At 38.6% G+C, this 25,190-nt stretch overlaps 1 protein-coding gene across 5 annotated transcripts in view; it reads left to right on the top strand.

Annotated features, from left to right (window-relative positions):
• TANK (TRAF family member associated NFKB activator) overlaps positions 1-13,292 on the top strand; it is a 98,367-nt gene extending 85,075 nt beyond the window's left edge. For all 5 annotated transcript variants that reach the window (XM_055291968.2, XM_055291965.2, XM_055291964.2 and 2 more), the window contains 4 exons: positions 1,080-1,156; positions 1,792-1,907; positions 8,099-8,679; positions 12,460-13,292. In XM_055291968.2, coding sequence (XP_055147943.1) covers positions 1,080-1,156; positions 1,792-1,907; positions 8,099-8,679; positions 12,460-12,636 — 951 coding nt within the window. In that variant the 3' untranslated portion in view covers positions 12,637-13,292. The remainder of the gene's footprint in view (positions 1-1,079; positions 1,157-1,791; positions 1,908-8,098; positions 8,680-12,459) is intronic.
• Positions 13,293-25,190: the final 11,898 nt, after the last annotated feature.

Genomic DNA, 25,190 nt, shown 5'->3' with positions numbered 1-25,190 from the left:
ATATATTTAAAGTATTTATTTAGAAAAACTGGGAAATAAATTGGAGAAGATATTAATTTTAAGAAAAACAAACTGAAATCAAGTCTTTGTCTTAGAGAACAAATAAGACTCTGAAGAAATTGAAAGAAATCTTTTGAAAAGCAAGAGTGAGGTACTTAAGTGATAAGACACAATGAAGTAAAATCTTCCATTTATAATAGCTACAATGACCTTAACTGAATAAAATGTAAATGTCACTAAAGACAGATACCCACTGGTTTGGATTTGAAATTTAAGAACTATACAATTTTGGATGAATTATAACTTATGATTCTGTATTAGGATTCTTCAGATTTCTGGGCTTTTCAGTTTATAAGCTTTAGAAAGTACACAACACTCTCTAGGTATGATGTAAAATTTTTTAAATATTTAAACCATAGAATACATTATTACAACATGTTCTTTAATGTTGATTTTTAAATGTCAGAATAGATGTAATACCAGTGTAAGCCACAGGGTGGGAGTGAAAGGCAAGAACTTGTGTTGAAGCAGCTTAAATACATAATTGCACCATCTTTATAAACCTTTTAAATGCTTGTTGAATTACAAGGAACTGTAGCTTGGTTTTCTTTCTTCCCTTAATACAGCTGCATTCTTCAGCAAAGAATCTATAACAAAAGACAAACACATTGATTTAAATATATAGGCCATTTTTACTGAATATCAAAAGAAGTAAACACATAGGTTTTTTTTTCCCCTAAGTTTCTGGGCATATGAGGTGCTTGGTGAACAGAGCAGCAATTTTGATCAATAGTTGAATTTGAGAAATTTCTTGAATTACCAGTACCGGAAATAGTAATTGAAGTTACCAGAAATATTTCATCTCTTCAGATTTTCCTTCTTCATTTTCCTTTTTCCTTGATTTTTCTCATTTGAAGAAAAAAATCAATTGTATATTACATATAGGTCTATAAGCTGTCTCAAGTTATTTTTCAGTAGGGAAGGTAAATAAATTTTCCTTTGTGTTTTCTCTTTACTGGACCTCATTTGTATTTGGGAGCAATTTAAAGTAGTAATAGTAATCATTTTGTATCTTTAAGGTAAGAAGACAAGAGGTTTCTTCTCCTAGAAAAGAAACTTCAGCAAGGAGTCTTGGCAGTCCTTTGCTCCATGAAAGGTAGTTCTACATCCTTTTTTGCCAACTCTTAAAAATTATCAATACTGAAATATATTTTATATATTTTTTTAAGCTTTAACAATTGCAAAAAAATAGCCTTTTAGAATAAGTGGAAGTGACCAACCCCAGAATCCTACATGTTAAAAATGACCTAAACAAGTCATGCAGTTAATAGCAGAGCTGGATCTAAAACTTGAATTCTCTAAAGCTCTACTATTTCAATAGACCAAGTGTTAAGGCCATATTTCTTTATATGGATGGATCCTGATGTGAACCTTACCAAAATGAGGAATACTTAATATTCTATTTAAGATATTTGCAGAGACAAATGTCAATGCATTGAAATTTCTAATGTGAGAATAAGACAGCCAGCATTAGTGTATATATGAATAAGTAGATATGCTAGACTATACTATATTTATGTATTAAAACTTTTAATTTATCACTTACTTTGTGCCTGGCCCTCTACAAATACAAGCTGGTTTTGGGGACATTGTCTAGGAATTTAAAATAATTTTTTTAACTTTTAAATAATTATTTTGTGGCACATAAAATGGTACTACATAAGTTTGATTATTTAAAAAACTTGAACGTTATAGCTTTACATTTTAAAATGTTGATTTTTTTATTTTTAGGGGTAATATAGAGAAGACTTTCTGGGATCTGAAAGAAGAATTTCATAGAATATGCATGCTAGCAAAAGCACAGAAAGACCACTTAAGCAAACTTAATATACCAGACACTGCAACTGGTAAGATTTAATTTAATTTACGGTAATATTGATTTGCTTAATTGAAATTGATTTCTTTTTGAATGTGAAAATATTCCTGAATGCCTATTAAGTGTGTAGCATCTGTAATTTACCCCTCATCCATGTATGTTTGAATGTGTACATGCTGTGTAAGTTCTATAATGTATTACATATGTAATTGTTGGGTTTTTTCTCTTTGTTGTATATGATACTATATAGATTGAACTGAAAGACATAATTACTAATTATCTTAATGAGAAATCCCACCTTAAAAAAATACAAAATAAATCCAGACTATATCCCTGAAAGTTTTCAGTTGTTTGGGGACCTTATTAAACATTAACTTTTATGTTAGTAAGTGACCTTGAAGCCACACTACCATATTATATGAGCTAAGTAAAATTATAACATCAGGTTTGTTTGTAACTTCTGCCTGAAAGTTCATTACATACACTATGGATAGATGTTTTTTTCATGTTTTTTTTTTTTTTTAATTAAATACAGGATCTTGCTATGTTGCCCAGACTGGAGTGCAGTGGCTATTCATAGGCATGATGGTGCACTACAGCCTTGAACTCCTGGGCTCAAGAATTCTTTGAACTCATTTGGTTCAAGAATAAAAATGTGGCACTCAAATTTCCTGAGTGCTAGTTGTGTTTAATGCACAAAATACACATTTAGTATAAAATACAATTTAGAAGGAACATTTGTTTTACATATGTGTTATAGTATGTTTTGTAAATGCTGTACCCTTTCCTAAAACCCGAGACTGGCTTCCTGGTGTTTGCTTGAGTAGTTCTATATGAATAGCAAAATATAAGGGATTGGGTCTGGCAACCAAACACTTCTGCAAACAAAAGGAAGGTAAACTGATCATTTATAATGATAAATTCTCCTTTACCTTTGTGATTTGAGCTATTCTGCAGACAATTCCCAAGGGATGTGATTTACAGTTTTCACTCTGAGAGATGTTGCAGTCTTGCTGACTAACACCCCTTTAATTAAAGATCACTTTCCATTTCTTGCAGCTCTTACATCTAGGCTATTTAAAATCATTTTATAGTGTAAATTCACTTTTTGCTACTACTACCATTTTATTTTCAGAAAAGTTACACAATGTGGTATTACAGAAACAAAACAATCTTTGTAGACAGACATAATTTGGTTCTTTCCCTCCCTTCCCCCACCTCGCCAAAAACAACTCTTTTCTTCACCTTAATTTTTGTCATTTTCATGAGAAATTGATCTTTTGTATGGACTAAAGATACTAGATACCTCTGAAGTAAATGAATTATTTCTGTTTAAAATATGCTAGCTATGGAGATGTAGTACCTAGAATTCATAAACATGCTTTTTTGAACATCAACATCTTTTCAAGGCATTGTAATGGTGATATATTCTTTGTTACACAGAAAACTTACCTCATTATCAATGGCTTAATACTTCGACCATTTTTAAATTGCACAGGTCTAAATCTGAGTGTCTGTCAACTAGAACTCTGAGTATTTAACTTCAATTTCTTCTCCACTAAAACTTCTTCCTGATGCTTTATTTTTATGCTTTATATTAACAGTGTCACAAATAATAAGTACATTATTCTCAAAATATTTTGTGCTACAGACTCTAGTAAAGTTTTGCTGGGGTCCAAAGAGAAACCAAAATAAATATTATACTCTGACAGTAGTATATCAAAAGGAGAAAGGAAAAAATATTTTTTGAAAAGATGCCTATTCAGGGTTTCCAAGTATGTATACTACACTGTATAAAAATATAGAAGAACTATTTCGAATATGATTTGCACAATATATCTGGGAAAGGTATGTGTATTGTCCCTATGTTATTTTGTATTAAAATTTGATTTTTACTTTTAAATAACCAGATATGATTCATTTGAAAATACTGAGTTAGTAGAATTTTACATTTCTATTTATTATTAAATACTTTGTTTTTTCTACTCATCTACATATGGCAGTAGACTTAAGAAATGATAAAGATAAAATGTATGTTTATCCATAGCTTCAAATAAAGTGCTGTTTGTTTCATAAAGGAGTGTCCAATTTCAGTACAGATTAGGAAAGAAGAATATAGGATTAAGGGTAATAAACATCCGTGAGAATGGTAACAACCATGAGGTCTTTTTCTTTTGTCAATATACAATGTAATTATAATGATAAGTAATTAAATGGATAGCCTGTATTTAAAATTGGGAAATCTAAAAATATTTCCCATTTTACTTTTTCCTTGCAAAGCTGAGTATTCTTAAAATAGGCAAAATAGAAAAGCTATTTGCTCACCTGATCATGTTTCTCAATATGGTGTCAGGATGACAAGTGCTTTAATGCATCTCATTTGAGTTTTAAGTTGTCTCAGCTTAGATTTCTAGTAGCATTAGGAATGTAAGGTTTAAATTTTTTTAATAGATACTAACTCTCACTGCTTGAGCAGATTAACAGATTATTTTATTGTGGCTGAGTTTTATGCCAGCTAGCTTTGCTGAAAGAAAATATCTGTTTTTTTAGAGCTGTTTGATTTCTCCTCGTTTTGTTCACAGCGGGGATAGATCAACTGCTAGAAAAATAATTCAAAGCACATTTCTGTCAATTTGGGGACTTCTCTCTATATATAGAAACCGACATGTTCAATTTAGCTTAATGGTTCAGAGCACAAATCTACAGTTAGGTTGCTTGGGTTCCAGTGGCAGATCTACCACTTACTATTATAGTTGTGTGGCCTTTGAATTAACCTCTCCAACCAGTTTCTTCACATGTAAAGTGGGGATAATAATAGTGCCTACCTCAGGATTACTTTGAGTATTATATGAATTAATGTACATACAATTATTATAATAGTACATGCCATGTGGAAGTGCTATTAATAGTCATTGCCATTAGCAGCAGCAGCAGATTCTCCAGCATTCACCTTGTTCTCCTTGTGAAGATCATTTGATAAGTCTCTCCTCTTCGGGTGTTACAGAGTCTGATTACCTCAACAGTTGGTTTTCCTGATTTGTTATTTGCAAGTAGCAAATGTCATCTACAAAGACAGTACTGTTTCCTAGACTTTCCTACCACTTTCAAGTCTGCTGCCAGGAAAAATGACTACTTGAGAGTTAATGGACTTTAAGAACCTCAGAGGCTAAAGAAATCCAGATAAACAATTAAGCTTGGTAACAATTACTATAGCACTCCTAGTCATAGAGTATCTGGTAAATGTTGATTATTATAGTAGGCTTTGTAGGGGAGAGATTACAGTTTCATTCAGAATTCATTTGTTAGGGGCATACTATGTGCCAGACACTGGGCAAGGGTCTGGAGTTAGAGGGAAACAAAACATAGTTTAAGACCTCAAAAAACCTACTTTAATGGGAGAAAGAGAGTTATGCTTGGAAATACAGTCAGGTGCCAAATGACATTTTCAGTCAACAACAGATTGCATATACAATGATGGCCCCATAAGATTATAATGGTACTTAAAAGTTCACATCAGCCCAGGCGCAGTGGCTCATGCCTGTAATCCCAGCACTTTGGGAGGCTGAGCTGGGCAGATCACCTGAGGTTGGGAGTTCGAGACCACCCTGATCAACATGGAGAAACCCCATCTCTACTAAAAATACAAAATTAGCCGGGCGTGGTGACGCATGCCTGTAATCCCAGCTACTCGGGAGGCTGAGGCAGGAGAATCACTTAAACCTGGGAGGCGGAGATTGTGGTGAGCCAAGATCGTGCCATTGCACTCCATCCAGCCTGGGCCACAAGAGCGAAGCTCCGTCTCAAAAAAAGAAAAAAAAAAAAAATCACCCTAGTGACATTGTAGGTAGCTGTTGTTACATTGTAGCACAATTTTTTTTTTTGTAAATTTAGTGTAACCTAAGTATATAGTGTTCAGAAAGTCCACAGTGATGTACAGTAATATCCTAGGCCTTCACATTCACTCACCATTAACTCACTGACTCACCCAGAGCAACCTCCAGTCCTGCAAATTCCATTCATGGTAAGTGCTCTATACAGGCATACCCATTTTTTATCTTTTATGCCATATTTTTACTGTACTTTTCAGTGTTTAAATACACAGATACCATTGTGTTACCTACAGTATTCAGTACAGCAACATGTTGTATAGGTTTGTAGCACCCATATAGTGTAGGTGTGTAGTAGACTATACTGTCTAGGTTTCTGTAAGTACACTCTATGATGTTTGCACAATGACAAAATTGCCTAAGACTGCATTTCTCAAAATGTTCCATCATTAAGTGACACATAACTATATAACAGAGTGTTTCAGTCCTCAGGGCATCCAAGAGTCATGGGAGAGTCATCCAGAGAAACTTATGTCCAGGCCAAGATATGAAGGACAAATAAAGAGTTGGGCAAAGAGGGATGGGAGGGGACACTTCCAGCAGTCTGCACAGCATGTGCAAAGGTGCAAAGACAAGAGAGTGTGGCTATTTTGGAGAACTATACGAAGTTCATTATAGCCAGAGTATGGAGTGAAAGACGAGCATGGAGAGATGACCAGGGGCCAGTAATGAACAGTCTAATAAGCCTTTTCTGAGATCTGAGGGGCTTGTAGAGCCATCAAAAGATTTTATTGGGAAGGTAACGTGGTCAGATTAGTATTTTAGAAAAACTACTCTGAGAATGAGGGATGGAGGGGAAGTTGCAATGAAGAGAACAGATGGGATATGAGACAAATTTAGAGGCAAGGAAGCAGTTTAAAGGCTGTTATAATAATCCAATAAGAAAGGATGGTATGAAGAGAGGTATAAAGAGAGGCAGTAGGTATATAACAAGATGAACCAAAGAAGTTGGTTGCATTGTACTACACATACCCAAACAGAAAAAAATATATTGGAATGTGCTGTGGCAAAAGACAGAGAGGTGTCATGAGACTGCCAAGACCAAAGGAATATAAAGGAACTGACGTTTGTTAAGTGCCTACTAACCTGTACAGATACTTTGTATATCTTGTGTTCTGTATACCCTGTCTACCTAAATTTGCATCACTGGTAATGTCTCCATTTATGAATGTTCAACAGCGCTGATGACAATCCTTAAAATGCATACATTACCAACTTCAGTGCCTTCTTTAAGGGACATTGTGGAGCTTAATTGGGCTTTTTCTAGTGTCTCAGAATCAGCAACATGGAGAGTACTTTGATTATTGTTTTTTTGTATTGAGCACTCATTGGCCCTATACTAGACTGTAGTGTTTTCTAAGTTCTTATATCAGCTTTTTTGTCTTTCTTATCTCTTCCTATGCTTTTAGCTCTTGTTGATATCTATGTCTGCCTTTAGCAACTCATATTCCCTTTTAATTTGCTGTTTCAAACCAGCTATGAGCTACAGAAATACCACCAAGTTTGTTAGAATAAATCTAAAATGACAATAGGAACAAAATTCATGTATCTATGAACCTTGTGGCTCTAATTCTGGCTCCTCAGAAGCTCTACTTTCTTTCTAGCTTTTGACTGTGTCCTAGAAAGCTGAATTTGTTGGATAAGTGGTTCTAGATAAATGAGCTACAGAGGGCCTTTTATCTACCAGATATTTACCTATTATTTACAGAGGTCTTTTTTTTAAAAAGATATAAGATGATAAAATAATCTATTCATCCACAGTTTTCTTAACATGCATCACAATATTTCATCCTTCCTTTGCCTTCACTGTCTTCTTTTTCCCAACTCCTGCAACCACCAGTCCCTCACATGGATTATTGAGAGCAGACAGTGGCTAAACTGATTAGTGATATACTTAGTTAGACAGTGACATGAATAATAAATGACCTAATTTTAGATACACCCAGTAAGATTTTCCCTTTTAACAACTTATTTGTCTAAGCAAACTCACAGTTATAGCTAACGTTACTGACAAAATGTTTAAATGTATACACTACAAGCAAATGTTTTTTAAGTGTGGAGCAGTGTAACTGTGAACAAGATGCAAAGCTTACAGCAGAAGACCTAGGAAAAGACAAAGTAGTTAAATTGCAACTAATAAGCTATGTTTCAGTTCACCCGCTGGAGACTGCTAATATTCTGTGTAAGATGGTAGCAAATTTTAAAATCCCAGTTGTCTTCATTTGCTATAAAAACCAATAGAAAAAAATAATAATTATCTGTCCAAAGCTGATTGAACAGATTTTTTTAATGATTTGAATGCAGCTGTTTCTCTTTTGTGTTCTTCTCCCTGCAGAAACACAGTGCTCTGTGCCTATACAGTGTACGGATAAAACAGATAAACAAGAAGCGCTGTTTAAGCCTCAGGCTAAAGATGATATAAATAGAGGTGCACCATCCATCACATCTGTCACACCAAGAGGACTGTGCAGAGATGAGGAAGACACCTCTTTTGAATCACTTTCTAAATTCAATGTCAAGTTTCCACCTATGGACAATGACTCAACTTTTTTACATAGCACTCCAGAGAGACCCGGCATCCTTAGTCCTGCCACGTCTGAGGCAATGTGCCAAGAGAAATTTAATATGGAGTTCAGAGACAACCCAGGGAACTTTGTTAAAACAGAAGAAACTTTATTTGAAATTCAGGGAATTGACCCCATAGCTTCAGCTATACAAAACCTTAAAACAACTGACAAAACAAAGCCCTCAAATCTTGTAAACACTTGTATCAGGACAACTCTGGATAGAGCTGCGTGTTTGCCACCTGGAGATCATAATGCATTATATGTAAATACCTTCCCACTTCTGGACCCATCTGATGCACCTTTTCCCTCACTCGATTCCCCGGGAAAAGCTATCCGAGGACCACAGCAGGTAACTGTTTTGCATTAACAAATATATTATTATGTGTGAACACACATTTTGCCATACATGCACAGATACGCATCTTTTTTACGTTATCAAACATCCTTTTTAAACTACTGAGTAGCCAAAGTTAAGGCTTTCAAAAAAACAAGTCCTATAATAAATGACATGAAATTAGAAAAGCTGAATATGGTAAAACTCTATTGTTAAGTACCTTAGAATTTATGTCAGATTTTAAAATACATGTTAAGCCTTATCCATATCTATCATGGTGTCACTTTCTTAGTTCCTTATTCAAAGCTTGTTTACTCAGGATTAATAAGATTACTAAATTTCATAGTGTGAAACAAATGCTGTTTTATTTAATAGTTTGTGTATATCATATTCATCTTTATAAGAATTCATGATCTTTCACAAGTAAATAATTGCATCTTACATTTCTATCAATCAAAATAAGTGAACTATCTTTCAATGAATACTTCTACTACATCCTCAGTTATATAGTACATAGATCTGTAGGGCTTAGTTTTGGTTTTGGTTGCTAATCTGGAAATGAACATGTAGCCTAGTATATTTTTTAAATAGTCTCTGCATGTGTGTGATATCAAATATTTTACTTAATGTTTCTAAAGCTCACAGACTTATATCCCCTAAACCACTCCTGCCCTCCCTTTTAGATTCAAGTTCCATCACAGAATGATTCTTTTAGTTAAAAAAAAGTTTAATGTCTGAAAGCTATATAATTTTTACAAAAAACAGAAGCTTATGAAAATACAGATTGATGTAAATGTCTATGTAACTTGCAAACATTTGTCTGATTTCTCTTTGCCTTGAGATATTTAATTTTTTTTAAAAAGTTATTAATACCCTTTTGCTTTAAGTACACATATAGGTTATAGACTTAAATCAGCATGCAAAGACAGCAATTGTCAAGCTGTGGTGTATTTTAGTAGTGGGAAGAACTAGGCATGGCTGACAATAAGTTTTAATTATAACCTCACTTATGTTCTTGTTCATTGTACTTTATTTCACTTCATAGTCTCAGTTATAGTTGCTACTAAATGAAACAAATTAAACAATTTCATTTATTGCAAGTAGAATTCCTGCAGAGCTGTGAAGTGCATCAGTTCTAATGCTTGTTACTTTTTTCTCTATTATATGTCTTGCTTGTTCTTTTACTAGTCTGTGCATTCATGTTTCAGTAGATGGCACCCTGCATTGTACATTTGCTTTCTATACTACAGCAAGGGAAACAGCTGGTATGTGATTACAACTTGATGGAAAAGTATTCAGCTTAAAAAATTCAGGAGAATTAGTGTTGAGTTGTCACAAGACATGGGGCATAAGGTTAGATAATTGATATTTTGGCAGAAAAAGCAAAGAAATTAGTTTGTTTTGAAGACCACGTTACAGTTTAGGATGGGAAGAATATTTCTTAAAATAAGTTTTTTTAAAAAACAGTTTAAGCTATTTTATTAGTATTAATAAAGCTAGTATTATACAAGCTAGTATAAGTACAAAGCTAGTATAAGAACAAAATTCCTGAGTTGGGCCAGGTACAGTGGTTCATGCCTATAATCCCAGCACTTTGGGAGGCTGAGGCAGGAGGATTGATTGAGCCTAGGAATTTGAGACCAGCCTGGGCAACATAGTGAGACCCTGTCTCTACAAATACATATAGATATATAGATATATGTAGCTGGGTGTGGTGGCATGCGCCTATGGCCCCCAGCTACTTGGAAAGCTGAGGTGGGAGGATTGCTTGAGCTAGGTAGTTGGAGGTTGCAGTGAGCTGTGATGGTGCCACCACACTCCAGCCTGGGTGACAGAGCAAGACCCTGTCTCAAAATAATAATAATAATTTTTTTAAAAAATCCTGAGTTGTTTGTAGATAGTAACAAAGAGAAGTGAATGTTTTGGCTACATATTTCAAAATTTTGCTTTATATCAATCATTACTACTAAACATCTATTTTATATATTCAGCTATCATAACCAAGACTAAAGTATATCAGATTATTATTGTTCTATGTGATTTTCTTTTTTACTTTGCTGAGTCAGTGAGTGGGATCCGAACTAAATTGTATGAAGAGATCAAATCTGAACTAAAAGTTCTTAATAGAGAAAAATGAATATGGACTTAATAGGTAAATTGGGAGTAGAAGATTGGCTTACCAAATTTAGAAGTTAAATTGCTTCTGATTTAATTTCTTACTATTTTATATAAATAAGAATTATCTTTAATAATCTTTTATTTTTGGCCATATCAATTTCACATTACAGTGATTTGTACTTTTTTGTTTAAACTGAAAACATTAAAATTAGAATCAAGTTAAGTCTAACTAGATTTTGTTTGTATGCTCACAATTTTTACTACTTTCATCAAAGAAGTTTTTCCAGAGAAAGTTATTTTACCCTAAATTTTATAACATTTATTTTAAATATTACTATTTTTGTAATAAAATTGACATTTCTTGTGAAAGGAATTGAGTCAGCATTATTATAAGTCCCCCATACTGATATTTGAATGTATCTGGGTGCCTAGACAGACGTTGTATATTTACACCAATTGTACACAGCTGTCCAGTAAACTGTTTATAAGAAGACAGTGATGTCGTGAAACCCAAATGCTTCAATTAGTAATATAGTGTTTATGTAAATGATTGGTTAACCAGAATGAAAGAAGTTAGGGGAAATAACAGTAACACTTGTCAGGTGCTAGACTAGGCTGTGTGACTTTAAAAACGTAATAGTAATAGGAGGATAAGGGGTCTCTTTAAATTTGACTTTATGAGGTGATTCTTCTTAAAATATCAGAATTTAGCTGCGTCAGAGTAATTTACCTGTGTCCACATAAGAAAGAAATTTTAAAAAATAATTTGGTTTACACAATTCAGGAAAATATTTTCCAGTTAACAGACATCTATGTGTAGCTATTATTAAGCTAAATGCTATTTCTTGTCCTTCTAGAAGTTTTAAAAAAAAGAATAAGTGCAGTTATGAAAGGGTATTTATGTGCTGGTTATAGTGGAGGTGGTTCTGCTGGATTATGACTTTTCATAATTCTTTAACCAGGCAACTATTGACAAGTTTCACTTTATTCAGTGACAAGAATGAGTAAGGCCAAACTACCTATTATATAACAGAAGCAAAGTAAGAAGTCAAAACACTGCATGTGTTAGATTTTGTTGAATGATTAAATATTTGTTTTTAAAAACAAAAGATAACTGATCAGTGAAATTTGTTCAGTAGTTTAAAAGGAAAATTTTCTTTTTAAAAATCAAAATAATGCTGATTCATATATGTATTCACTGTATTTGCTTATAAACAGTGAAATTGATTTTGATTAAGATGCAATGCACACACACATCATGTCTTATATACTATGTAATTAATAAAGCCCCTATAATTTAAGGTTTTTATTGTAAAAAACAAAAGATAGAATTTAATTTAAAAGACCAGAGTATTAACTATTGTTCCAAAACTACTGCTGTTGTGATCATTGAGTATTAAAAATTGCATGCTAAAGCTGCAATCTTTTTAAATATATAAAGATAAAATGCAAGAGTGTGTGTCCCAAGTGACTTTTAATCAAAGTTTAGTTGTGCCCTTTATGAAACCAAGAATTGAGTCATGTCCTCATGCTAACTTTACGGAAAAGTAATTTGCTTTTATATTAGGGAATTAAATATATATGCTCATACATAACTCATTCAGAAATTCAAATTTGAAGTCCATTGCTATTTGAATTTAAACATAAGTAACAGATATTTTTGTTTCTTTCCTGCAGCCCATTTGGAAACCCTTTCCTAATCAAGACAGTGACTCGGTGGTACTAAGTGGCACAGACTCAGAATTGCATATACCTCGAGTATGTGAATTCTGTCAAGCAGTTTTCCCACCATCCATTACATCCAGGGGGGATTTCCTTCGGCATCTTAATTCACACTTCAATGGAGAGACTTAATACACATTTGAAAACAGACATACCAAGTTCTATGTGATGATTTTGGGTTTTTAATACTATAAATACTTGATTGTAAACTAAATTCAAGATCATTTATAGGAAAATCTAGTTTCACAACTATTTGAATTTTTTTCTGGATTTACTGTATAACTCTTATTTTTTTAAAAAGATCATTCTGTTCTTTCAAGGAGAAATAGCCTAAAAGAAGAAAAACAAAAAAAATTCTGTATAAAACTGTAATCCTTTGTATTTGTGTTTACAGTGCTATTACCATAATTCAAAATTATGTATGTGACTTACAGAGTTATGTAATCATAATTTATGTTTATTTCAAATATCTAAGTTTATTGCTTGGATTTCTAGTGAGAGATGTTGAATTTGGTGATGTCAAATGTTTCTAGGGTTTTTTTAGTTTGTTTTTATTGAAAAATTTAATTATGCTATAGGTGATAATCTCTTTGAATAAACCTATAATAGAAAATAGCAGACAACATAAACATCTTTGTAGTATCAAACCTAATACATTTCTTGTCCAGTGATAAAACAACTGGTAGAATTATTTAAACACTTTAGATTTTTAAATAATATACATGGCTTTAATTTTTACTATGTGTATAGCTACATGATGAAATTAATTAAATATTAAGAGGTACTTATATTGTGATCATTAGTATGTCCTTTGTTCCTGAGTAAAAAAAAAAAAAGAAAGGGAAGGAAGGAATCACATTTTTAGGGAAGTTTATAAAATTCATGTTTTCGTTTCAGTAACCTAATAGAATGGTGATGACCAGATTTGGTGGCATTTATTACAATTAGTGAATCACTTTGAATTTTAGAATTATTTTTCAAACTAAACTTTCTAAAGAAACATTTGTTTTTAATGGGAGCAAATCTAAAACCCTCCAAGGACTATCTATATTTGTTAACTTGGATTAGAAATGTTCATATTCTTGTTGAGAAATTTGTTATTCATTGTTAGCAGCCTGCTTGATGGCCACCGAAAGACATTTGAGAGACTGGATACCAAATTCAGAAGGCTGCAAAATTTGTTTAAAATGAGAATTCCCTTTCATTTTTATTCCCTATGATTCTCACCTTTTAGGTTTCTGTTTTCCCCTGATTCTTAAAAGTGTTTACGGCATGGCTTCCATTTTATGAAGTAAGCATTGATTTGCAACTCTCAGAAATTTAAGCCTTCTTGAAGCAAGTGCTTTAAAGTAGAGGGTGTGGGATGGGGGAATTTGAGCAGGCCTCTGTGCCACAGTGAAGAACCTTAACTTGCGGAAGAATGAGAGTGGTGCCTCGACTTCTCCCGGTGCCAAGCACATCATATTGACATGTTCCTCACCAGGGTGACAGTAATTACTAGGTATTCACTGCGAAGGGTTCTGAGGCATGTATATCTTTCTTTCATTGCCACTAGGGCTGAATGGAAATGCCTAGACAATTATCCAAGTTTTTTCCCTTCCCCCCACCTCCTGCCCACCCAGCCTCCCCTCTCCACATACACACACACACACACACACACACACACACACACACGCACACACAAAAATAAAAACTTCCCAGCGTGTACTAGCCAGAATATACCACTGTACCTATCTCGTGAAAGGGGATTCTTTTTTCCCCTGTCCTTTTCTAGATGGGAAGACTTTCTCTCAACACAGTTGACATCTACTAGCTTGCTGACAACCCAGAAAGTGACTCAAATTAAAGTCCCAGAAAGTGACTCAAATTAAAGTGTACCATTGACCTTCCTCCCCAGCCCATCCTTTCCCCGCCCCCACCACTTTTAGCAGGACTAGCAAACTCGGTTTTCTTTTAGGTTCCAGCGGCACCCTAAGCTCCACGTTGTGAGGGACATAGACCCTTTGGGGCCACAGGAAAGGCGGCCTGGAGAGCAGCCGCCTGCCCTGCTCTACAGAGGGAGCGCGGGCCACCGCTCTAAAGGTGGAGTGGGCACCCGCCAGGTCTCTCCCTCTGCCTCATGACTGAGTCGTGCAGGGTCTGGCTTTTGGCATCTGCTAAGCGTGGCCGGGTAAGAACAGCTCCCAGGTAAAAAAGCTGCACACGCGAAACGCCGTCTGAAAAAACCACCCCCGCCGAGGCGAGGCAGTTGTGAGCGGGATGCCTGAGAAGTGGGAGGTGAATGTCCTCGGGAGGGCCCCCCCGGTGCAGCTTTCCCCGGAGGCTGAGGCTGCTGCCAGCGGGGACATCTGCTTTCTTACACTCCAGCCTGGCTCACCCCGCCCCCTCAGCCCCGGGTTGCGTGGTTATTTTACCAACACCGGGGGAGGGAGAGCTCGAGGAGGTAGAAAGGGGTGGATGGAAGCTTAGAAGATTTTCTTCCCACTCCCCCCACGTCCCCTCCTTTCGTCACATCTTTTAACCTTCAAGGTAAAGACTTAAGGAAACAATAAGCGTGTCCGCTGGCTCGCAAGCCCGCCTTCGGCTCGCCGGGGTTCTCGGGAGCGGGGCCTTGCCCCTCTCCATCCTCCCCGAGTCCCACCCGGAGTCGGGCCGCGCTTCGGCGGTTCGGCTGGGCGCAGGGGCCGGCCGGGTGCGCCCAGCCTGTGGCGCCTCCTCTCCCGGGCTGCTGCCTCGACAGCTGCTTGTAGCTACAGTAATTAGACTGTCAGTGCTTGTTAGAGGAGAGAGGGGAAAACACGCTTCTGACAGCAGATTCCAAGACTCCCCAGTTTGTTAATTTCTAAGAGATCTTTAAAGCATTAATTGAGGTCTCCCCAACTCTCCCCTCCCGTCCCTCTCCGCAACTCCTCCCTTCCCAAAAATATCTTTAGGAGAAGCGAGTTCTCTCGGCGTGGAAGCAGTGTTTCCCGCAAAACTGCCAGCCCGCCCCCCGCTCACGCACAGACATCCAATTTCCCATATACAGATAAATGCACACATGTATACGCGGAAGGTTAACTCGGCGGAGGACTCGCCCAAATAAGCACCGGGATTGCATTTAAAATAATAATAATAAATAAATAAACTAGGAAGGAAAGCGGGGGGAGGGAAGCAGAAGTCGGGAAGAAAAGAGAAAAGCAGCAGGCTGATTACGAGGTGTCAAAACTGCCAGGAGCAAGAAGGTGATAGCAATCAGGGGTGAGAAGAGTGCGGCATTCGTGCGGGGCAACTAATTATCCGTCTCATTTGAGAAGAGCAGCATTTGAGGCAGCAGCGTTCGCCTGCTGAACGGTGACAGATTGGCGCGGAGGAGAGGGGAGGTGTTAAAACAATGGAGCCGGGCGCGCGAGCGCTGCTGCATGCTAATCAGCCCTCCCTCCGCCTGCCTGCCGCGCTCCCTCCTTCCTCTCGGCCTCCCTCCTCCGCGCTCCCTCCTCCCGCCTGCGGCGCTCCCTCCTTTCCAGCGGGCCCCGCGCCGCCGCCGCCGCCGCCACCCGCTTCCTGCTCCCTCGCTTTCCCGCGCGTCCTTCCCGCCGCTGGCGAGTGGAACCCAGCCACCGCCACCGAGTCCCTAGCGGGCTGGGAGCCCCCGCGCGGCCCCCCGCGCCGGCCCAGTGGAGTGCAGCCCCGCGTGGGCTTGCCCGAGGGCTCGGCCTGCGCTGCACGCCCACTCCCCGGGGCGCTGGGGCGAGGACCCGCGCTCCGGGATCCAAGTCCTGGGGAAGAGGCCGAAGAGCCTGCGTTCTCACGCCCACTCGCTTTCTGGTGAATCAAACGCGTCGGCCAGCGAGTGCGAGTGGGAGTCCAGGCGAATTCAGAAAGGGCTAGGGACAGTCAGGGGTGGAAAGAGTGACAGGGCCACAAAGGCCAAGAAGGGCTCCAGGATTGAGCGCAGATCTCCTGCTCTGCCCCAGCGAGGCCGCCACCCCGAGGCCTCCAGCCGCCCCCAACCCGCCCTGCTGTGGCCGCGCCCCGCTGGCCTGCGGCGAGTCGGCGAGGTCAGCACCTCCGCCACGCCTCCCGCGCTGCGGCCCTTAGACCCCTGGAGCCCCTTTTCGCCAGAGCTACCGGTCCACGGTTTAAATGATCGCAGCGAAGACACATAAAGGGCCTTAGCATTAGCTGTGCTTCCAAGGCCTGACCTCCTGACCCCAAGACTAGACTAAGGGGCCGTCTGGGCCTCGAGAGTTCCCTCGAAAGACCGTCGCGGGGAGAGAAGGGCCTGGAAAGAAGCGGGCCGCTCTCCCCACTGCCGCGGAGACTGTGGGGCAGATGGGGGCAGGAGCTGATCTGGAGGCCCAGCTTCCCGCTTGGCCGCTCTGTTCTATACTCTGGCCTGAGAGAAGCTGGTCAAAAACAGCAGCGCCCTGGCCGCCTCTCCGACAGAGCCCATCAGAACCCGAGTCTGCTGAAAAAAGCCTTTCATACCTGTTGATGCAGGCGGGGACCTGAGTTTTGATATAACCTCCTGTTACTTTTTGACCGTAAAAGCTGATTGTTGCGCTTAAAAGACACTTTTATTCCTACCATTAAAATATTTTTACTGTTACGGGTTTACATAAACTACCCTTATAAACATCATAAAACTTCCTTCCCCGTAAGCCATGGTTGGACCTCCAGAGTAACTAAAAACCTGTGCAGTGTAATTGTTTTTTCTGCTGACCCTTACCTTTGCATAACTTTATACACATCATTGTTCCTTTTTAAAAAATCAATTTAAAATAAGGTTTGCTAAAGCTCAGTCATATATACACAAAGGTTTCATTTCTATTATTCGGCTTTGTAATATTTCATAATAAAAGTACACAAAAATGAAATTAAAATGAGTAAATTTTGGTATTTTTATACCATCCTCATTGATCCTAGTCATGTGAAAAACTACACAAGTGCACAGAGTGAATCATTTTTCCTTTTAGAATATGCCCAGGCATACCAATAGAATAGCTGAATGCAAACTTCAGATCTACTAAAATCATACAGAACATTTTAAAGTTTTTAAGTTGAAAAATCTTAAAGAGTTACATAAAGGATTTTGTGTAAGTAAATGTTAATGCTTTCTGCTTTCCACTCTTTGGAAAACCACTAAGCAGGCCTCTGCCCTTGGCATATTACAGACTTTTCGGTGCTACAGTATTAGCTAGCATTTGGAAAATTCCCTTGTGTCCGAATCTGTTAAAATAGCAACCTATCTAACAGCAAAACAAATTTTAACTTTATATTTATTCATGTAAATGTGGAGATTCAGATGTTCTATCAGCATCAAAATTAAGCAATTTATTAACTATTCACCAGCCTTTGCTTCATTAACCAATTCTATAGAAGCAATGTCTCTCTAAAGCTGTGAATCTATAGAGCTCAAATAAATTTAGTTCAATTCCATGTTGTTATGTATCTCACCAAATTATTTATCTTCCAATAACTTGGTTTATATAGGCTTAGTGTAATTTCCTCTCAGTATACAGACCTCACAAATTTGCATGACTGTTTTAACGGTGTATTTACAGATAAGTTTTTATTTGCACATAAGGACAAAAAGGTGAAGTGAAATTTGGTCCCAATGGAAACCTGTTAGGTTCCCTGAACATATGGCTCATTGGGCTGTTACTTCCTTTTTGAGATCATTTTCCAAGATTTTTTAATATATACATCAATTTGACACCAGTTATAAAGAAAATATATTGGCTTTGAAGATTCCTCCACCTGGGGCATATCTCTTAATAACACACCATGTAGTCAGGTGTACCTCTGATGTACAGGTTTCCAGTCTCTGAAAACAGGGCATAATTTGAAATCAGTCAGAGCTGCCAGTTGATTTACAGTGTCTTTGAAATTAGGTAGTTCTTTGGATTCTTAGAATGCCACATTGATTTGATTAATATAGTTTAGGGGTGACTGACTAAAACTCTTTTTTGGAAGGCTGTGCATTTGGAATCCACAGTATTACAATGATTTCTCTCAGTAGATACAAGTGATGTAAGTCTCATTTGTTGAAAGTGTGTGGTTCCAGCTTAAGACTTAAGGGGAAAATCACAGCACTTTGAAAAAGATGTAAATGTTCAATTGGTAAAAAGGGGGAAAAACCGTGCTAAAACATGTGCCTATTTCCATTATGCTTAATTTACTATTCAAAACAAGTTTTTCCTAATAAGCTCTATTGTTTCTTTCTGTTTTTTAAAATTTAATATGTGTGAGACAAAAACCAGATTCAGAATGTGAATGAAGTCTGTTTAGCGAAAGATTGTGGGAGCTTACAGTTCAAGAAGGCCTCAAATTAAAAGAAACATCACTTTCTATCACCGAAAAGATACAAAGAAGCAAGTTTCTTGGGTCATTTCTAGAACCAGTTCCTAGATTGCCAGCTTCCTCCATCCTCAGAGCTCCTCATGGATGAATTCACACACTTTAAAGTGCACCAAGCACTAGAATATTCAGAATGATTACGCCACGTTTATTTACTGCATAGCTGTAGCTTTCATCTTATTGTAGTCCTCTTTTCTCTGAAGCATCAATCCCCTAATAGGACTGAAGTAAGTTCTCAAACATGTTATCCCCTTGTCCTGCCTATACAGGGTTATGTCTATCTCAAAATCGCTCGCACATTTCCAGAGAATCTGCACTTGATTATGCAACCCTTTGACGTTTAACCCATCTCCCATGGTTGAATGTCCCCTTGGAATCGAGAAGGCCTGGATATCCTGGCACTTGCCCATGTGTCCTTTGTTGTTTAGGGCTATACCATGAATACATTCAAAAACTATCTTGTTAATATCCTTTGGAAGGAGTGTACAAATAATGACTTCTCACTTTAAAATAATTCAAGGAATAGTTGTTTTTAAGATAAAATATTAAAGACTGCCTAATTCAACTTTCTTTTTGTGTGGACAAAACAAACAATAAAGAAACAAACAAAAAAAACCCACTGTGTCTAAAGAGAATAAATGAATCCCTCACACCTACTCAAATAGTTGGAACTCAACTCAAGCTCTCCTGTCTTTTTCAAACTATTGTTTTTTCCATAACCAGCACTTACCTCAAATAAAATACAGTTTTTCACTGACTTTGTACTTTCTTTCAGAGGAAGCCTAAGTCCTATGCGAAGTCTTTTTACACAAAAGAATCAACCACAGAAAGAGTAGGGGGCCTGACATTACCTGACACTGGAGTGGGGTTTATTATTTAAAGGTTGTTGGCCAGGTGAGGTGGCTCACGCCTATAATTCCAGCACTTTGGGAGGCCGAGGTAGGCAGATCACCTGAGGCCAGGAGTTTGAAACCAGCCTGGTCAACATGGTGAAACTCCATCTCTACTAAAAATACAAAAATTAGCTGGGCGTGGTGGTGCATGCCTGTAGCCCCAACTACTCTGGAGACCAAGGCAGGAGAATCGCTTGAACCTGGGAGGCAGAGGTTGCAGTGAGCCAAGATCACACCACTGCACTCCAGCCTGGGGGACAGAGCCAGACTCCATCTTAATCAATCAATCAATCATCAATGTTGTCAGTTTATCACGACTCTAACAAGGGCCCCAGTCCATTTCTGCTTGGAGAAGGGCACCTTAACCCACTGGGTGTTGGGCATCTCTCCGGCCTGCTCCAATGAGGGAAGAGCAAGTCATGGAACATATTTTTGTAGACACAAACTAACATGAGAGAAGATAAAAAATGATTTGTAACTCTAGAGTATGGAGTTAAACCATATCATAACTGCCAAACCACAGTGCTAAGTTTTTTAACAGTCTGAATTCCAGGTTAGAGTTTGTCTGGGGGAAAAAAATAGCTAACCAGCATGAACTGGAAGTGAGCTTATGTATTTTCTAAAGCTATTGATCTGGAACTAAAACATTCTCTAAACCAACCAAATACTTCATTTGGTTCCAGAGCTGGCCTTCACTGTCTGGAGATGGCTGTGCAGCTCAGAAGGAAGTCTCGGCCTTATACTATCTTCCCCTGAGAGTGTTGGTGAATCAACTCTGAAAACAGCACTCATTAGACAAATAGTTTCTCCATTTGCAGCTGTTAAATAGCTTACCTACTAGTGATAAAGGGGCATCCTGTGTGGGTGTATTCAGACCACTTCAAGCAACTGGCTTAAAAGGAAGGCTAGCTCACTGGGGATCCAAAGTATCAGTAAGGGTGATAAAGCTTGCTTGAAAAAGCTCTCTCTAACTGGGGCTGGGGAAGCAATGCAAGCAGCAGGCTTCCTCCAGAAAGCAGCTTTCTAACTCCTCACCCTCTCACACACACTTCAATACTCAAAGACCCACTGTTTTGTTGCGTTTTTCCTGAGGTTTTACCATTGGCATTGCAAAAGCCTTTTCTTTCAGCATCTGCAAGACCCTATTGGATGAGATCTATTTCTAGGTTAAAGCCTTTGATACATTTCAAAGCAGACTTTGCCTTTAAAGTTCTCAACTCTTTTTTTTTTTTCCAAAATAAACTAAATACTAATGGGTAACGTGGCTCTATAGTCAAGGTTTAGAAAAAATATATGCATTAATGCCGACACGGGGACCACTGTAACTGACATTCCACTTGCAGACAGGCCAGGGTACGCTCTACCTGCTAGGGAGGGAGGGGTTCTGTGGGCCAGACCCAGTCAGCCAACCTTAGGAAAGGAACCCGGCTCCATTTCCTAGTGAAGTGGCAACAATGACTGTCATTTCCTCCTCAAATATAATGTAAGGACATTTCCAAGTCGCTTCAGTCATTTCTTCCTCCTCCACCCTACCATGTGCTTACAAAAGTATGCTGTAGGAGAAATTCAATTTCTTTTTCCAGGCAAGGTTCCATTAAACATGTCCCCAATAACCTGATTACATCAGACAATGAGCCTTCCTTCTTATATGATTTCTTCAGCAGAATATTTTTTAGTTCGAATTGCCAGATTTAGCCAATAAAAATACAGGATGCCCAGTTAAATTTTTTGAATTTCAGGTAGATAACAATTTTTTACTCTAAGAATGCCCCATGCAATATTTGGCAACCCTATTTTTAACATCACATTGACTATATAAATATGAAGCTGAATCTTAGCAGATTCTCTCCTAGTTTGGGGCTGGGGAAGTGGTTAGGTGTGGAGCTAATATTTACTCTTTTTCCGCCCGGAATTTTCTTTCTTCCATTCTCCTTCCTCAGGGAACGTCTTGGGGTTTCTTGAACATCTCTCAGCATTTACTGTACGCTCCCCTCCCCTCGCTTTTGCTGATAAAATGGTTGGTGTTGTGTTTAAAGTGTTTATAAAGTCTCCTCCGTGATAACGCGAGCGTTTAAGAGAGAGAATTCGTGGCACACCGCTTCCTGCCCTCCAGAGTGCCCCGGCGTCTCTCTAGCCTCAGCCTCCAGGCGGGTGAGGAGGTAACACCTGAGAATTCCTCCCTCTCACCCCTGACCCTGCCGGAAAGGGAAACTGAGATGCGGGCACTGGGCCCTGGGAAGCGCGGGAAGGGGAAAGGAGAAAGCCAGGTGCGTTTTTAGGTCTCTTCCAGTGCCACACTGCGGGGCATTGAGGGGCCGCGCGAGGCAGGCCCTTCCATGAGGCCTGGACTGGAGGCCTCCTCCAGGCGCTGGCACTGGCCTGGGCCGCCTGCCGCCACGCAGGGGCCGCGCGCCTGGGCCCCAGGGCCCCTTTGCGGGCGGGAGGCCGGGGGGACCGACTGCTCTCTGCGCCCGGGGTCGGGGGAGGCCGGGAAACCTCGGCTCCCGGGCGAGAGGCACCCAGGCCCTTCTCAGCCCTCCGGCGGCGGCCGCGCCGGGCCTCGCTTCAGCCGGGCGATTCTTCCCCTCATTTGTTGCATTGTTTGCATTAATATGAATATCTTGTTCTGTTTGTTTTGTCTCCTGAGAGCCAATAAAGCTGTGAGTTTTTTCTTTACACCAAATGCAGCTCTACGGGCGATCAATCAATGGGTAGTCTTCGGATAATCTGTGAGAGTGAGAAATCTAATAAAGCTAGCGACTAAAAAAGGAAAACAAAATCTATTTTTCTCTTAGGTTAACTACGTCAGAATTAATGTGTTCCACTTCTGCTGCCTGAGGTGGGTTTAACTCTTGTTCTTCCCGCCCCCCCCCCCAACAAATTGATTTAAATGTCAAGATGGGAGAGGAAGAGGGCTGAGGAAAGAAAGAGAAAAGAAAAGGGATGTTTAGGAGCCTCTTAAATTTTCTGATGGTTGGCCGATTCTTTCAAGAGTAGGAAAGACGGTACTTTCTAACGTCCCAGAAAATCAGAGAAATGGAGGATTCTAACAAAATGTAGTTTGCCAAAGAGGCCCTTCCTCAGTTTTCCGAACAGACAGGAAATGTAAATTGATAATGACGTAAATAAGTGATGATAATCAATCAAGTTATTATTAGTGCCCCCTGCCCCATCACTTGTTTGCTTTTGCTAGATGCTAAACTTAACTCCTCAAATGCATTTTTGGAAGGCCCCTCAACCATCCTGAGCAATGCAGGAAACAGGAGAAAGATCATCTGCCTGAGCTGCTGCAGTTCTCCTCACAGCACAATGCAACCAAAATCATTTATAAACAGATCAAAATAACAATCTGAATTATCTAACATTAGCAGCTGAACTGAAGAGCCCAAGATTATGTGATGAATTGTTAAATTGCAGTAGCATTGTTTTGGATTGCTAATTTAAAAAAATAAGCAAACCCCATGACTCTAGATATGACAACTGAAAATACCCACAAATTATTTAATAAATGAAGCGTCTAACAACTTTAACACTTCCTGGTCGCCCTGTTAATAAATGTGATTTGAGGTAGATTTTTAAAATCTTCAATCTAAACAGTGAATTCATTACGCACCAGTCAGATCTCTAGATGCCTATGGACTTCTTGGAATTAGGTGTTAAATAGACAAAAGTGAACCAAACTGCCTTTAAAAGCACAGCATGACCATGTAATTCTTTTTCCAGTTTGTGGTAAAAAATGATGAAACTTCTTTCCAAGTAGCTATCACCCAGATTTAGTGTGAAAAGTAGTGTAATTGTAATTCACGCCATCAGGGTCTATCGCTGATAGACGATCAGCTGTTCTGTAGAGGGGAGAGGCTTTCTTTTCAAATAGGAAAGCTGCCAAGTGCTCTGCGATACCTCCAGCAAGCTTATCGGATTGAGTTCAGAGCCAAAACAGCAGCTGCACACATATGCAAATTGGCAATTAATAGTATAACATTCTGTAAAAAAAAAAAAAAATGTTTAAAAAAAATTTTAAAGAAAATAGAAAGAAGCTACCTGAACATTAACCTTAACTGTAACTGGGACTTCTAAGATGAATGACTAAGGATTAATTACCCTTTGGAGAGGACTTGCTCTTTAATACCTTCTCTCACAGATCAAGTCTTTGTTGTCTTGCTGAGTTTTGTCTGTTTCATGGAGCACAACAATACACTTTACAGGAAGAACTTTAAAATAACTAAAAAGCCCTTATATTTTGATTCCAGAAAATGGAGAAATTAAGTCCTTTCCATGGATCATTCCTTCTGTAAACAGAGATCACAAAGCAAGAGCTTTAGCATCCTCATGAAAAAGACATTTTGTTCTGGGTGTTATCATCTCCTTCCACTACAGCTTGCAATTGGAACAAGCTTCACATCCTGGGGGTGCTGCCTATCTCTGTCTTGATTTCTGTCTGTCTATTCCTCCCATTGACAGGAATGTCGTTTGTATCCTCCACGCAGCAGTTTGCAGAAATCCAGCAAGGTTTATGGTTTATGTTGCCCAGCATGTATAAACATGACGCTCTCAAATGTTTTTTAAAAATCTATGAATTTGTTAGATGTCTTAACATCCTGGTCCTCCTACCCCAATTCTCAAACACAAAGTACTCTGTTGCCCTGATATAGTCCTAGGATAGTTCTGGCTAGGATTAGGTTGACGGTCTAAGCCCCAAGAAAGGCCTGGCATTTTCATAGCAGGCTTTCCCCAATGCTTTGAGTCTTCCTCTCTCACTCCCTTTTTCTTTTTCCCTCGGAGGAGGGGGTGTTGGGGGTGGGAGGTGATTAGCAAATGTTTCAGGTAATCTGTGAATTCTTAATAGTCATATTTCCATGGTGGAAGATCTCCCTATTTCTCTGATGTGACAGGTTACAGAAACCTTGGTGTTGGGGGTTTTACAGATATTTACAAGTTCTGGGAGTTTGAACTTTGGGTCAAGATGTTGATTCCTTTTAATGTGTGAGGGTGAAGGAGGTTTTATTTTGCTTTATTCTTTTGGATGTTATGAGATGAGATTGTATCCAGTCTTGGCTGTAACCTATACCATAAATGCAGAGCTGCAACCATTATTTCTGTCTCTTTCTCCTTTTATCACCTACACTTCTAGAGATATTACTTTCAGTTTTATTGCAAATCATCTGTGTCTTTATTTTAAACCATTATTTTTCGTATACCCCAGGCACATTTCCCTTATAATGAGACAAATTTTAGATTATTAATTTTCCACCTAAAAGGATACTGTACACTTTTCATTGCCAATATGGGCTTTGAAGCTTAAATATCAACATTTTTATAGGAAATTTACCCATGTCAAATTTAAATATATGTGCTTATATTTCTTGGAAAAAAGATTTTGGATAACTATCAATTAAGCAGCCAATTCCATTTGGAGTGCAGAAAAATTTGAGCCCCTTGATAAGAAGGAAA

This window comes from Symphalangus syndactylus, chromosome 9 (genome assembly GCF_028878055.3).
Source record: "Symphalangus syndactylus isolate Jambi chromosome 9, NHGRI_mSymSyn1-v2.1_pri, whole genome shotgun sequence".
NCBI classification, from domain to species: Eukaryota; Metazoa; Chordata; class Mammalia; order Primates; family Hylobatidae; genus Symphalangus; species Symphalangus syndactylus.
Note: the sequence above shows the minus strand (reverse complement) of the source record. Positions and strands in the feature narration are given on the sequence as shown.